The following is a 15,209-nucleotide window of genomic DNA, read 5'->3' on the forward strand; positions in this document are numbered from 1 at the left end:
TCTCTTATCCACACCCCTTAGCAAGACACTAATCACATCATCACCTCTCAGTGTTGTAATATCCCCCTAATTGATCTCTCTATTGCCAGTGTCTTCCCTTCCAATCAAACCTCCAAAGAAGTGTTAGAATAATCTTTCTCATGTGTTGGTCTAAACACCATTTTTGGATGAAGTGATTTCCTCTTTCCTTCCAAATAAAATACAAATGCCCCTTTACTATCTGGCTCTAGTCCATCTTTCTAGACTGATTTTACAGTGTTCTCTCTCAGCACTCTGTGTTCCCTCCAAACTTGACCTCCTTTGTATACATTTTATCTTTTCCTCCTCCAGGCTTTTTTCATAAGCATTCTTCTAAGCCTAGAATGCACTTCCCTCTTGACCTCTACTTCTTGGACTCTTAGTTGTCTTCAAGACTCAGCTGACCTGCCAACTCCTACAGAAGAATTTTCCTTCTTGCTCCTTCTGAAATTATTTTGTATTTACTAATTCTGTAGTTTACAATTACTTATCAGGGTGGTATTCCCTAAAAGAATGCATTTTGAAAGGCATTATTTATATTTTTAATGCTAAGTAGTATGGTTTTTAGAGAGTAAATGTTTAAAACATGTTTTTTGAATGGTTTTAATTGAATTGAATGAATAGAAATAGATTTGTAGTGCTTCAATTATACTTTTTTGCCTGGTCAGTCTACCTTTAGACCAAGAGCAAAATTTGTATAAAATCATTCACCTGCTAGTAAGTACTTAAGGTTGAATTTGAAATCATCTTCTTGACTCCAGGTCTAGTACTTTATCCACTATTCCATGAGTAGCCTAAGGTATTTCCCATATTGATCCATCCACATGTCCCTGAAATTTCCCATATTTTCTTTCTTCTGAGTTAAGGTTTTGTAGGCTATTTGAATTGCAAATTTCATTTAAATTAGGAGTTAGAAGATCTAGTTTCAAATCTCAACTAATTACCAAAGTCCTCTATAGGTTTCACTTTGTGGTTTTGGGTAGGTTACTTTAGTTCCCTAAATCTAACTTTCTTCTTTTGCAAAATGATTAGATTGGATAGATGGCTTTTGGGATTCCTTATAGTTCTGGTTCTATGATTTTATAATTTGTGAGAGTTAGGAAATAAAGCCATAATTAACCAATAATTCTTCATCTTGAGTTAGTGTATGAAATTGCTTTACCTTTCCTAAAAAAGATGAAACAGTACATAGGCTAGTTTTAAGGCGAGGAAGGACTATCCAGAATAGAGGTTCTAGAGGTGGAAGGCCATGCATGATTCAACTCATTTTGGTAATCATTTATTAAGCCCTTCTTATGGTTGGGTAATTTACTAAACACAGGAGATGTAAATTTAAAAAAAAAGGAAAGAGAATCCTAGATAGTACCTGCCCTCTAGAAGTTTATATTCTGTTGGGGGAACAAAGAAAAAAGAACTTGCAAATGGAGAGGGTAAAGGAAAATTCTGTTTAGAGTACAGTGTTCCAACTTTCAGACCCCAGATCAGAGGAGAGATGGGAGTCAAAAGCAAGATAATAAGATTTCAGTTGATCAGTTATACTGGATGATGAATCATGGTCTATAGAGTTTAAACCAAGTCAAGTTGCAAATGGAAAGGGTAGAGCAGATTTTAAGGAGTCTATGAACTGGATTAAGAAAGAAATTATACACTTATTTCTCCTAACTTCTACCTGAATTTAGCTTTTCCTTCAAATATTTTAAAATATTGTTTTCAAAAGGGCAGTGCAGGCTTCACAGACTGTCAGTGAAGTCCATAACACAAAAATTTGGCAAACTCTGGTTTCTTACATGAGTCACTGCCTGGGACACAATGGGGCCTCTTGGACAGCATTGGATAACAAAAAAAAAAACCTTTGATGGCTCTGTAAGGGAAATGAAGGCAGCACCACAGAGATATGGACAGCAGCAATCTACTTCATCTGCTTTACAACTTGCCTAGGGCAGGCTATATATTTGAGAGGTCACTAGGCAGAGCCAGCCTTGCTCTCTCTGGCTATTGAACAAAGTGAAGCTAGTTCTTTATTATATAGTCTATGCATACTTTCCATCAATGAGGAATTTGAGGAACAAAACCACAAATGATGCCTGTTAAACATTTCATAGAGTTGTATTTGGGGCAAGTCTTTGTTTTCTGGCATAGAAAATAATTCTTCTCCCATGGTATGCATGGACAGGCAAAGTAAAGGATCTTACCTAAGGCACATGCTTGAGTTCATGAACTCAAGTAAGCAGCTTTTGCTTATTATTATTATTTTTTTTATTATTTCCATGCTTCAGGGTTCACGGGCTCCAACTGTGAGATTGACATCAATGAGTGCAACAGTAACCCCTGCCTCTCTACCGGGGAATGTGTGGAACGGTCCTGGGCAAATCAATATGGAAGAATCTCTGAGTTGCCTTCTGAATTCAACTACCTTCATGCCACAGGTTATGTGTGTCACTGTCAACCTGGATACACAGGTAAAGGAAAAGGGATTACAAGTGACAGGCTATTCTGGCACATTCTAACACATTAGACCAAACAACATGGGAAGTATATGATGAGAACTGTGGACTTGAACATGTTGCTGCAGTACACTGGGTCCCTCTGGTGGACATGGAAAATACTTTGTTATACACAAACCATACACAAGGAAATGGTATTTAAGCTAGCAGCTTAACTTTTACCCTCACAAAACCAAAGGACAAAGCTGAAGGGGGTAAGGGAGAAGAGTTGCAGTTTGATACATCAGATTTGGAGACTAGTACCTCAGGCTATAATCTGTTAAAAATCACCCTTTAGGACTGAAGGTGCTTGGGGGACCAATGGTCCTTTTACCCTGGCCCAAAGAATTTAGTAGGGAGGGTGGGGAAGGGAAGCCAGAAGTGAGAGGCAAGATAGCTTATAGTAGAGGCATATATGTTAAGCCCTTCTCTCAACTCATTTCAGTCAATGACAAATAGTTGGATGCCTCTTTAATGAATGTGATCAATGAATTTCCTAATTAATGAATATGCTGTGGTTTTTCCTTGTTCCTAGACATTAGTATTTGTCTGATCTTTTATTGTGAAACAGATCTTAATATATAATCTTAAATTAATAAGAACAGACATTTTGGGGACATTTAATTCTGTTCTGAAGAGAAATATAAAGGTGCCTCTATTTTTCTTCTCTAGCTCCAAGCATACATAGTATCTCCTTATTGGCAGGCACTATGTAATAAATTTCTGTCACTTGCTTGATTTCCTTTCACCTAATTAGTTTAATGTGATTTACTTATACTTCGTGGAAATTCCTTAAGTAATAAAAGGAAAAATACTTTCTCCCACATGAAATTAGGACTTTCAGTAGGTCTCATGATACTCAGCATTTGAAGAAAAGAAAAGGATAGGGGTAAGATGTTGGAAGTCAAGCAAAGGAATTGCACAAAGTAAATGAGAAAATAATAGAATGTCAAAAAGAGTAAGTATTTATGAAGGTCAAAAGTAGTATGTTTCTTTATAAAATGTTGAAAATATGAGATTTGGAACAGCCAAGCTTTCTCAGATGAATTTCTGCAATTGATTGCATCTTCCAACTACATAATGTTCAAAAGGTACTGAGAAAATAAGATTCTTCATACTGTTTGATTATAAAATAGTATTACTTTCAATAATATAGTAATAGTCAGCCCTTTAAAGTTCTTCCACAACAAGATTCTTCCCAAAAGCATATTTTAAAATCATGTAAAATTTCTTAAGATACAACCATAGTAATAATTGTCTAACAATCCTATGATTATCAATATCAAGAAAGAAGGGAAATGGGAGGTATATGCTCACCAGTGGTGGTAATCACTGATATGGAGTACAGAGTACCAAGTGGAATCAAGATCTAGTATGATGGTGAAGTCTTTGAATAACAACACTGATCACATTTACCAGATATATCTATTGTAGGTAATAATGGTCTTATTTGCACTGAGTTCCAAAATGCTATGGAGTTTCTTAAGTAAAATCCATGAGCACTCAAAAAACATAGGTCACTTGATTATTTTCTCTAGTGAGATCCTATTAATAGTGATAGTTCTGGGTCGGCTAGGTGGCGCAGTGGATAGAGCACCAGTCCTGGAGTCAGGAGTACCTGAGTTCAAATCCGGCCTCAGACACCTAATAATTACTTAGCTATGTGGCCTTGGGCAAGCCACTTAAACTCCATTGCCTTGCAAAAACTAAAAAAATAAATTTAAAAAATAGTGATAGCCCTTACAATTTGAGAGAATTTTCTTAAAATGCAAAATAGAATCAACCAAATCCTTCCATCCATTTGAATTCACTTGTTAGCAAATGTCCTCTGCTCCCTATCCTGCCCCTTCCCAAATGGATGATTGCTGACTCAGTGCTCTCACTTATAAAGAAAGAAAAAATACTAAGCAATTATTGCAAAAAAAGTATGTTTCCATATGAAATCTATTATAGGATAAACCTGTACAGGTGAATGAAGGTTTAAAAGGGAAGAGGATGTTATGGGGGACATCAAGAGTAGACTTCTTTATCACAATTTGAGAGAGAGAAGGGATGATAGAAGCTCACCAGAATGGTTTTTCAGCATTCCTGTTTTACACATGAAAAGTCCCAACTCTAGCATGAGTTTGTTTCCCTCGCTTTCCAAGTTTCTAGTGAAGTAATTAATTGGGAAAATAAAGTATCATGTTTTATTTCTGTCTTAGATATATGCTTCTGCATCTCTGAGTATTAGGGACAAAAGAGAAAAACAAGGAAAGGGGGAGATAATCTGATTCATCCCATAGTTAATTTTGGATCACTTCTCATGGACTTGATTGGGCTATGAGAAACTGTCCTTTGTCCAGATAATCATGAATTCACCAAAAGTAAAAAAGGAACAAAGGTCATTTAAGGTATAAACCTCTAATTTAAATCTTTATTCTCTTGGATCATTTTCCAGAATCTAATACATATTGTAAAAACTGACTTAACTTTCACTCAAGGGTCTCCTGCTTAGTATTTTATTATCTGAGAGTATCTTGTATATGACATGGGCCAGCAGGTCCCAACATAGCCACATAGGAAAAATGGCTATAATACAGATTGTAAAATGTAAGTAAATCATATATAAATTAGTTAATCCATCATTAACCAAATCATTGCAATTCATTCCATTAATCTTTATATCTATTAGCACACGTATTTAGGTCAATAAACTGAGAACAATAAGCTTGGGACAGCAGCTGTTTCCAGACCTTGCAGCCCAGGGAACACCAAACATAACTTGGAAGATCAGCAGGGAAACCTCTGCCAGAGTGAGCAAGGAGCCCAGGTCAGCATGGCCCCCAGTGCAGCCATGGCCCTTGGCACAGCCCCGGCCTGGAAACAAAAGCTGGCCCAAGTTTCTGTCCAGCAGGGAATTGTAGGGCAGCTGCTTCCAGAGTGCTCAGCCCACAGACAGTAAGGAGGTAAGGGGAGACTGTCAAGGTCTTTCTGATATCCCTGGACTCTGGGAAGGACTATGGTGCTATTTCCAGACACTGGTCACAGTCTGGGGCCCCATACTACCATAGAGGATCAGGGTCCCTCCTCACAGCTTCAGGGCAGAGGGGAGTGCTTGTGGTCATCCACAAACCAGATCACAGGCAAGAGAACAGTCAGAGTCTCTCCTAAGACATTGAAAGAACTGAAGTTATTGCAGGGGTGTCCCGATAACACTCAAAAGCTTGGGAAGCACCCTAAAATCAGGGCATAGGCTGGTATGAGTAAACAGAAAAAAAAGAACCTGACCATAGATAATTACTTTGGTCCCATGGAGGATCAAAATACACACTCAGAAGATGACAAAGTCCAAGTTTCTGCATGTGAAACCTCCAGGAAAAATAGGAATTGGGCTCAGGCTAATGGAAGTGCTCAAACAATATTTTGAAAATCAAGTGAGGGAGGCAGAGGAAAAATTGGGAAGAGAAATGAGAGTGATGCAGGAAAATCATGAAAACCGAGTCAGCAACTTGGTGAAGGGGACAAGAAAAAATGCTGAAGGGAACAACATGTTAAAAACCAGTTTAGGTCAAATGGAAAAAAAAACAGTCCTCAACATCAATGAGAAGAGTTCCTTAAAAAACAGAATTGGCTAGATGGAAAAGGAGATAAGAAAATTCTCTAAAGAAAAAAAACAAGAAAATTCTCTAAAGAAAACAACTCCTTCAAATGCAGAATGGAGCTAAGGGAAGCCGAGGAATTTGTGGGGATTCTAGAAACAATAAAAGAATACCAAAAGAATGAAAAACTAGAAGAAAATGTGAACTATTTCATTGGAAAAACAGCTTTTCCTGGAAAACAGATCCAGGAAAGACAATTTGAAAATTATTGGGCTACCTGAAAGTCATGATCAGGAAAAGAGACTTGACTTCTTTCTACAGGAATATTGCCTTGATATCCTAGAAGCAGAGGGTAAAATAGAAATTAAGGGAATCCACTGATCACCTCCTAAAAGATATCCAAAAAAATAACTCCCAAGAATATTATAGCCAAATTCCAGAACACCCAAGTCAGAGAAAATATCACAAGCAGCCAGAAAGAAACAATTTAAATATCATGATACTGCAGTCAGTATTATACAGGACCTAACAGCATCTACATAAGAGCTTGTAGGGCTCTAACCAGTAAAATTAAAAATCCTCTTCCAGGGGACAAGATGGGCATTCAATGAAATTGGGGCATTTTAGAATTTCTTGTTGAAATGAGCAGAGCTGAATAAAAAGTTTGATGTCCAAGTACAGGACTCAGGTGAAGCATGGAGAGAGTGGACAAGAAGGGTAAATTATGAGGCATTTAATGTTGTTGAACTTCTTCTGTTCCTGCATGGGAAGATGATATTGATAACTCATATGAACATCTCAATTATAAGGAGCATATTTAGACAAGGCATAGAAGAGAGCTGAATATGAAGGTATAATATATTATAAAGATGGAGTCAATGGATGGGAAAGGAATGAACTAGGAGAAAGGGAAAAGTGAGGGAGAATGGGCTAACATATTTCATGTAAAAGAGTCAAGAAAAAGCTTTTGCAATGGAGTGGAATGGGGGAAGTAGAGGGGAAAGAATAAGCCTTCATTCTCATCAGAAATGGCTCGGAGAGGAAACAACATCCAAACTTAATAGTGTATAAAAATCTTTTACCCTTGAGGAAAATGGAGAGGAAGGGGATAGGAGAAAGGGGATGGGGGAGGGGAAGGGGGATCTAAGTGATAGTGGAGAGAGTTGAGAAGGTAGTTTTTTTTTTTTGCAAGGTGGTGGGATTGGTGATTTGGCCAGGATCACATGATTGAGTGGTTGTTAGGTGTAGGGGTGGGATTTGGGCTTGGGTCCTCCTGGCTCCAGGGCTAGTGGTCTGTCCACTACACCACTGGGCTGCCCCATAGCACTCTTTTGAAGAGGAACAGAGTGAAAGGAGAGAGAAAATAGAGATAGGGAGGAATAGTTGGAGGGAAATACAATCAGCAATAGCAACTATGAAAAAATGTGGGAACAACTTCTCTGATGGATTTATGATCTGATGGTATCTGAACATAGACTGAAATAGTTTTTTTTCTCTTTCATTTTATTTTTGTGAGGTTTTTCTAGTTTTGGAGGGGGGAAAGGGGGGATTGTGTTTACTCTTACAGCTCTTATCACAAGACTATTTTAGTAATGTGTAAATAAATAAAAAATTTTAAATTAATATCAGCTCAAACAAAAAAAACATTATTATTATTCTTCTGGTTAGACATGGAAAGTCATGATCTCAGAGAAGTCAAAATTTAAGCTGGCTTAAAAAGCAATGAAAAGAGTCATTCTGGATTTAGTATATTACCAGCAATACCTTGAGAGAAGGAAGCAGCAAAATAGCCATCAATAAGAACTCATTTATGACTAGGAATTGATCATATGGAGAACTTGAGGAGCAACAGATGGAAAGCCTAAATGTACTACGTATCTACATTTTTTGTCTAAATCTTCCCAAAAATTTTCTTAGAAAGATCCAACTTTGGACCTTTTGATCTTTTGAGAACTCTTAACAATAGTCCTTCAAATATTTTATCCTTATTTTGCAGATAAAAATACTGAGGCTTAGAAAATTTAGAAGACTTGAGAAAAGAGACTATTCCATTGTTCATCTTTGGATCTTTGCATCCCCAACACCTAGCATATTAAGCATGGTGGGTGCTTAATCAATACTTATTGCATTAAATCAAAATATTAGAGTTGGGTTTAAAACCCAGGTCTCCTAATGCAATGCTTTATTACTGCTAGGCTACCTCTCTAAATAATCTGCATTATTAAAACTAAAGTGGGAAGCTGGTTTGCTCTCTTTTATTGTTGTCTTTCATGGTCATAAACAGCAAAATCAAATTTCACATTTTTGCTAAGTATAGATTCCAGAACTGTGCTTTTTAACTTATGTGAGTTGCATTTTTTCAATGCCTAGAATGTCTACAGAAAAAAAAAGATACTAAATCTACTCCGAATTTAGCCCAAGCTACTAGAGTCAAAGTATTGTTCTTTTAGGAAATTCTGATGGAACAGAATTATTCTGGCAAGGGAAAGAATTTGAATGCACTATAAAAGTCATTTAATCCAGTCTGTACCCCAATAAGAATCCCTCTTTAACATCTCTAACAAGGTATCATTCAATATATGCTTAAAGGATCCCAATTTGGGGGGTCTCTGGGAATATCCTATCCTACTTTGAGAATTTTTAGGGGTGGGGGTCTGGACTTGAAATCTCATTATGTTATAGCATTGGACTTGAAATCAGGAAGACCTGAGTTCAAATTCTGCCTCAAATATTTACTAGCTATATGACCCTAGACAAATCATTTAAACTCTGCCTCAGTTTCCCCATGTATAAAGTGGTAATAATAATAATAATAATAGTACCTACCATAGAGGGCTATTGTGAGGATAAAATGAGATGATATATGTAAAACACTTCACAAAGTGAACTATAGAGAACCAAATAATTATAGTTATGATGGCAGTAGTAGTGGTAGTAGTAATAGTAATAGTGGTGGTTGTGGTGGTGGTGGTGCTGCTGCTGCTAGTAGTAGAAGGAACTCTCATAGTGGAAGCATTTCTTCTTCAATTTATTGTCTGTAACTTGACTTTCTCAGGGCCACCTAGCCTATATGTGTCAGATAAGAATAGGAATAAATATTGGACCTATGATTTCTATCAGAAGTTTCTAAGTGAAGAAACTCCCTCCATGAATATAGATAGGAGCCTTCTCAGATGGCGCAGTGGATAGAGCACTGGCCTTGGAATCAGAGGATGGGAGTTCAAGTCCACCCTCTGACACTAGCTGTGTGACCTTGTGGAAGTTACTTAACCCTTATTGCCCCACATGCAAGATCATCTCTAGTCATTCTATTTCATATCTGGCCACTAGATCCAGATGACTCTGGAGGAGAAAGTAAGGCTGGTGACTTTTCACAGCCTCCCCTCTCACTTAAATCTAATTCATGTGTTTGTGATGAATCACTTCTCTGATGTCATGGTCTTCAAAATTGAAGGACAAAAACACCAACATTTTAATCTATAGAAGTTGCCTGTATCACAAAGAGTGAGTTGCCTAGCTTCATATAGTCAAGTCAATGGGAGGATTTAAATTCAGGTCTTTCTGGCCTTAAGTCAGCTTTCTATTTGCTATAATTTGCTTACCCTTATTATAAAATAAAAATATAAACAAAAATAAACAAATAATTATTTAACTATACACAATAAAATCCTTTCAGATACAAGTAGAAGTAGTTTTTGTTGGTTACAATCATATAAAAAGGCATATATGAATGTGCCAGGTCAACTCTATCTACTGTGATTTCCTATTATTTTTTCTAAAACAATAAGTATGAGTTTAGGAATGCATTATTCCTTTTAGATAAAATTACCAAGTCTAAGAGATGACACGTAGTGTTTGTTTACCATTCATTTGGGGAAAAAGGAGGAGGTGACTTGCTTAAAAGATACTATCTTAGTTATAGGGAACTTATGAGATGGATATTCTTCTTCCAAATATAAGCCATTCATTTTTTTCCATCTGGAATCACAGAAATGGAGTCTGAAAGGAATTTTAGGAATATTTCTTCTGTTTTTAGGAATATTTATTCTAATCCCATCATTTACAGATAAATTAGATACAAAGAGATCAAATTTTTGTCAAAAGTCAAAGAATCACAGAATCTTTGAATTGGAAAAAAGTTAAATAATGATCAGATTTAGTTCAGACTTAAAAGAGAACTCAATACAATAAATATTTATTAAGTGCCTACTATTTACCAGGCAATGCACTAAGCACTGCAGATACACTTAAAACAAGGAACACTAATCCAAATGTGATTGAACTTGGGTAAAATATAGCAGGCCTGTAGTGCCTCACTTCTAGAAAGCAGGCTTCTCTTAAAGTAACCCAAGATCACATTAGGTTTTTGGCCATGTATTAATAATACCACCTACCACTCCAGACTCTTGTGAGGATCACATGAGATACCATATACACACTATATGAAGGTTAGTTATTATCCTCCTCAGCCTTCTTAACAATGACTACAAGCAATGATAGCAACCACAGCAGCAACAACTTTCTTATATTTTTGTGTCACCACTAGCAAGGTTCCCTGAGAGCAAGGATTATTCTATTTCTTAGCATCACTGTAGTGTTGCTTATGGGTTATAGAAAATGGTAGCTGACTTGGTGTTTGATCTGGCTGCCTATCTAAATTATCATTTGCCATTGCAAATGGTGCTTTTCTTGATCTTATATTAGAGGCACATTATTTATCCACTCACAAAGATAACGATTTTACTTTTATAACTGCACATTTTCCAGGATAGAGACATTTAAATATTATTTACAAAGGCATTAAATGCATATGTAAAACTCTGCCACTTGGCTGAAAGGTCAAACTTTTCACTTCTGTGCTTGTTCATTTAATGGAGTGTTTATTGACATTTCAAAAATATTCTCCCCCTCCCTGTTTATGTTTGACTCCTTGGTATCTTTTCAATATTAACTTATTTACATACCAATTTTAAAAAAACTGTAGCACCCATATTAGCAAATGTGAAATGTCATGACTTCTGTCCACTACTTACACTGTAAAACTAGTGTAGATAGGCCTTGGTTTAGAATAATGGCTATGTTCCTAAAATCTGCTGTGTATAAATTGATGGAATCTTTGTGTCAGAGATGTTTGTGTTACAAAAGGATATGAGACAACTTATAAAAATAACACATTTCTTTTGGTTTGAGCCTCAAGACTGAAATCTGGCAAAAATGTTTTTCCACAGAAGAGTACAGTGGATTGGCACCACCAATTCCCCAAGCTGAATGAACATTGGTTATAACATACAAGAAAGATTAAAAGAAAATAAAATAAGCAAATTTTATATTCTGCAAAAGAAAAAAAATCATAGAACCTGAAGAGTTATAAATCCCTCAATTTCCCAAAACTTTTCCCTAATATTGTTTAAAGTTCCCTAAGGATAAATCTTCCTTTTTTTTTTATTGGAAGAGTTGCTTCTTTAGAGGTCTACTACGCTCCATCTGTTACCCTGACACAATCAAACTGGTCTTCTTAGGATTCCCCACACACAATACTGTGTTCCATTTTCTATCTCCAAGACTGCATGTCTGCAATTAACCACCATCTCACTTTTGTCTCTTAGGATTCCTTATTTTCTTCAAAACTGTTCAAACTACACCTACATGAAGCCTTTCCTGATTCACTTGGTGATTAGCATACTACTGCCCCCAAAAAAGTATTTGTTGTTTTGCCATGTCCAATTCTTCATGACCATATTTGGTGTTTTCTTGCTAAAGATACAGGTGTAGTTTGTTTTTTCCTCCTCCAGTTCATTCAGGAGGCAAAAGGGTTAAGTGACTTGACAGGAGGCATATAACTAGTAAATGTCTGGGGCTAGAGTTGAACTCAGAAAAATGAGTATCAGTCACATATTTATATACCCATATGTACTTATTTAGGTTTAAATTGTTGCCCCTGATAGAATGTAAGCTCTTTGAAGGCAAGATTTTGTTTCATTTGTATGTCTTTGCCTAGCAAAATTTCTAGAACATAGTTGATACTTAATATATACTTGTTGCTTGATTGAATAATTGACACTTGACTAGTCTAGTCTTATCTCAGGTTCTTCATTTCTGTGGGTGCTAGCAAGCTTGTTTCGCTGGTGCAGGATTATCATCAGACTGAAGTAGGTTCTCTTTTTCCATGGACTGGTTACCTTCTTTTCTCAGGACAGTTAATTAATTGCCCTGTCCTCCAGTGAGCTGGCCTCTCTCTTGTATTGGCATATTTCTTTAGCCATCCAAAGAAGCCATATATCTTAATTATTGGGTAGCAGTACACAAATTGCCCGAGTCTCTCAAAAATAGAGATATAAGAATTAAAGAGGAAAAAATAAGCTTTATTATATTGCCTACAAGATGACAAGAACTGAACTAAGCACTTTTTTTAAACATACAGGTCCTCATAAAAATGAGGTGGGTGCTGTTATTAATCCCATTTTATAACTGAGTAAAGTAGGGATAGGTGACTGCTCAGAATTATAGTTAATAAATGTCTCAGGTGAATTTGAACTCAGATCTTCCTAATTCCAGACCCCATACCCTCTCCACTGCCATGAAGCATAAAGAATATTGGATTAGCTTTGAATTCTGGATCTGCTACTTATTAAGCATGTGTAAATCACTCCCATACATCTCTCACCTGACTAATTTAGAGAGTTATTTGGAGAATCTTTTCAAAACTTGGAGAAGAACTTAGAAGTCCCTTGGGAAAGGTGTCACCAGGAGTGGAGTGGAATTATACTAACAGAGAAGGGGAGCCACAGCCAATGATGCTAAGACAGCTATGCGAAGAAGTAATAATCAAAGTGGGCAATAGCACTCTGAGAGAAGACACAATAACCTTGCCCTTAGGTGAGCCTCTGGCATTCACAGGTAGCTGAGCTATAAAAATGAAGGAGTCCATGAAAGAATCCCTCACTGAGTATTTTGCTATTAGAACTCTGCACTGTGTTGAGAGAGCTATAGTTGGTGCTCAGATTACATATTTCTCCTCATAATCAATCAACAAATATTTATTATATGAATACTTTGTACCAGATACTATACTAGGCAATAAGAATACAAAGACAAAAATAAAAGCTCTCTCTCTCTCTCTCTCTCTCTCTCTCTCTCTCTCTCTCTCTCTCTCTCTCTCATGATATCATGGCAACATCTAGAATGAACAAGGAGAAATCCTAATTATCTCTCACCTCTTCTAAACTTTACTATTTCTGTCAAAGGAAGCACAAGATTTTTAACCTTAATCCTCGATGTTATCCCTGACTTCCTTCTCCCCCACCTCATCTTATCCTACCATTATATTGGCCAAACTCCATATCATCTCTAGCATTCCGCCCTTTCTCTCCATTCTCATAGCCAAAACTTAGTGCAGGGCCTCATCACCTCTTCTTTAGTTTAATGGTTAGTTCCTCAATTGGTCTCCCTGCCTCCACTCTCACTCCACTTCAGACCATTCTACACTCTGCTGCCAAAGTAATTTTCCTTAAGCACAGATCTGATTATGGGACTCAATCAATTCTGGTGATTTCCTATTACTTCTAGTTGAAATACAAACTCATCTGTGTATGTTTTAAAGCCTTTTAAACATGAACTCAACTTGATTTTCCAGCTCCATACTCTACAATTCAGTTAAACAGGGTTTCTTCTTAATCTCCAACACCCCTATTTCCCTCCTCCTGGTTTTTGGATTGGCTATCTCTCATGCTTTGAATGTACCTTTCTCCTTATTACCACCTCATAGGAGGAGGCCCTTGGTTCCTTTAAGATAAAGTTCCAGAACACTCTTTTATATGAAGCCATTTCTCCCTAATTTGAGTGTTCTCTCTAAACTGTCTTGTTCACATAATAATTTGTATATATTCACTTTATATTTATGCTATGTATATTTTTTTAGGTTTTTTTTGCAAGGCAATGGGGTTAAGTGGCTTGCCCAAGGCCACACAGCTAGGTAATTATTAAGTGTCTGAGACTGGATTTGAACCCAGGTAACTCCTGACTCCAGGGCCAGTGTTTTATCCACTATGCCTCCTAGCCGCCCCTATATATATTATTTTTTAAATGTACTTGTTTCTCCCATTAGAATGTAAGTAAGTGTGAATTGTTTCATAATTTACATTTGATCCATAATGCAAGGCCAAGGACATGGGAGGTGCTTGATAAATGTTTATCAAGACTAGGTTTGAACCCATGTCTAAACTCCAAGACCAGCATTCTACCAATTGATGTAATAGAATAGTCAATAGGGGTCAGAAAGAGCAGAATTCAAACCCTGCCTTGTATACTTGCTATTAAGTGCAAACCTGGGCAAAATTCTTTCCTTCTCCAAACCTCAGTTTTCTTATCTGGAAAATTAGGATAAAAATAGCACCTGCCTCTCAGATTTGTTGTGGGAATCAAAGGACATCAAGCCATCAAAGTACTTTTTAAAGTCTCAGAATCAGAGGGAGATAGGTAGGTTAGATAGATAGATAGATAGATAGATAGATAGATAGATAGATAGATAGATAGATAGATAGATGATAAAGAGAGATAGAGACATGATAGATATACATAATAAATATATAGAGTTATGGGAATATATATATATATATATATATACACCCACTAAGATTGGTATATATTAAGTATATAATATCTATATGTAAATACTAAGAAAAGTATACTTTATTTACATTGTTTTATATATATATATATATATATATGTAGTAAGAAATTTCTTTACTTCATTATTCCTGTATTTATTATTGAATTTCTATCTTTACTCATCTATCTTTCCTTCTCATATTTTGCCCATGGGTTCACACTAGATAGCAAGTATACGAGGCAGAGTTTGAACTCTACTTTTTTCTGACCCTTACTTTACGACTCTATTACATCAGTTGATAGAGTACTAGTCTTGGAGTTAAGAAGACATGGGTTCAAACCTAGTCTTAATAGACTTTAAGGCTTACAAAACACTTTAAAGGTATGATATACAAAGATATGGTATAGATAGATATACAGATAGATATACAGATAGATAGGATAGGATCTAGATAGGATATTATTATTATTCTCATACTCCATATTGTCCTTATACTTATGTTATCTACTATAATTTTAG

At 36.3% G+C, this 15,209-nt stretch overlaps 1 protein-coding gene across 1 annotated transcript in view; it reads left to right on the forward strand.

The window, feature by feature from the left end:
* CRB1 (crumbs cell polarity complex component 1) overlaps positions 1-15,209 on the forward strand; it is a 286,152-nt gene that overhangs the window by 167,617 nt on the left and 103,326 nt on the right. Inside the window, exon 8 of the mRNA XM_074220895.1 lies at positions 2,295-2,477. Coding sequence (XP_074076996.1) covers positions 2,295-2,477 — 183 coding nt within the window. The remainder of the gene's footprint in view (positions 1-2,294; positions 2,478-15,209) is intronic.

This window comes from Macrotis lagotis, chromosome 2, assembly GCF_037893015.1.
Source record: "Macrotis lagotis isolate mMagLag1 chromosome 2, bilby.v1.9.chrom.fasta, whole genome shotgun sequence".
NCBI lineage: Eukaryota > Metazoa > Chordata > Mammalia > Peramelemorphia > Peramelidae > Macrotis > Macrotis lagotis.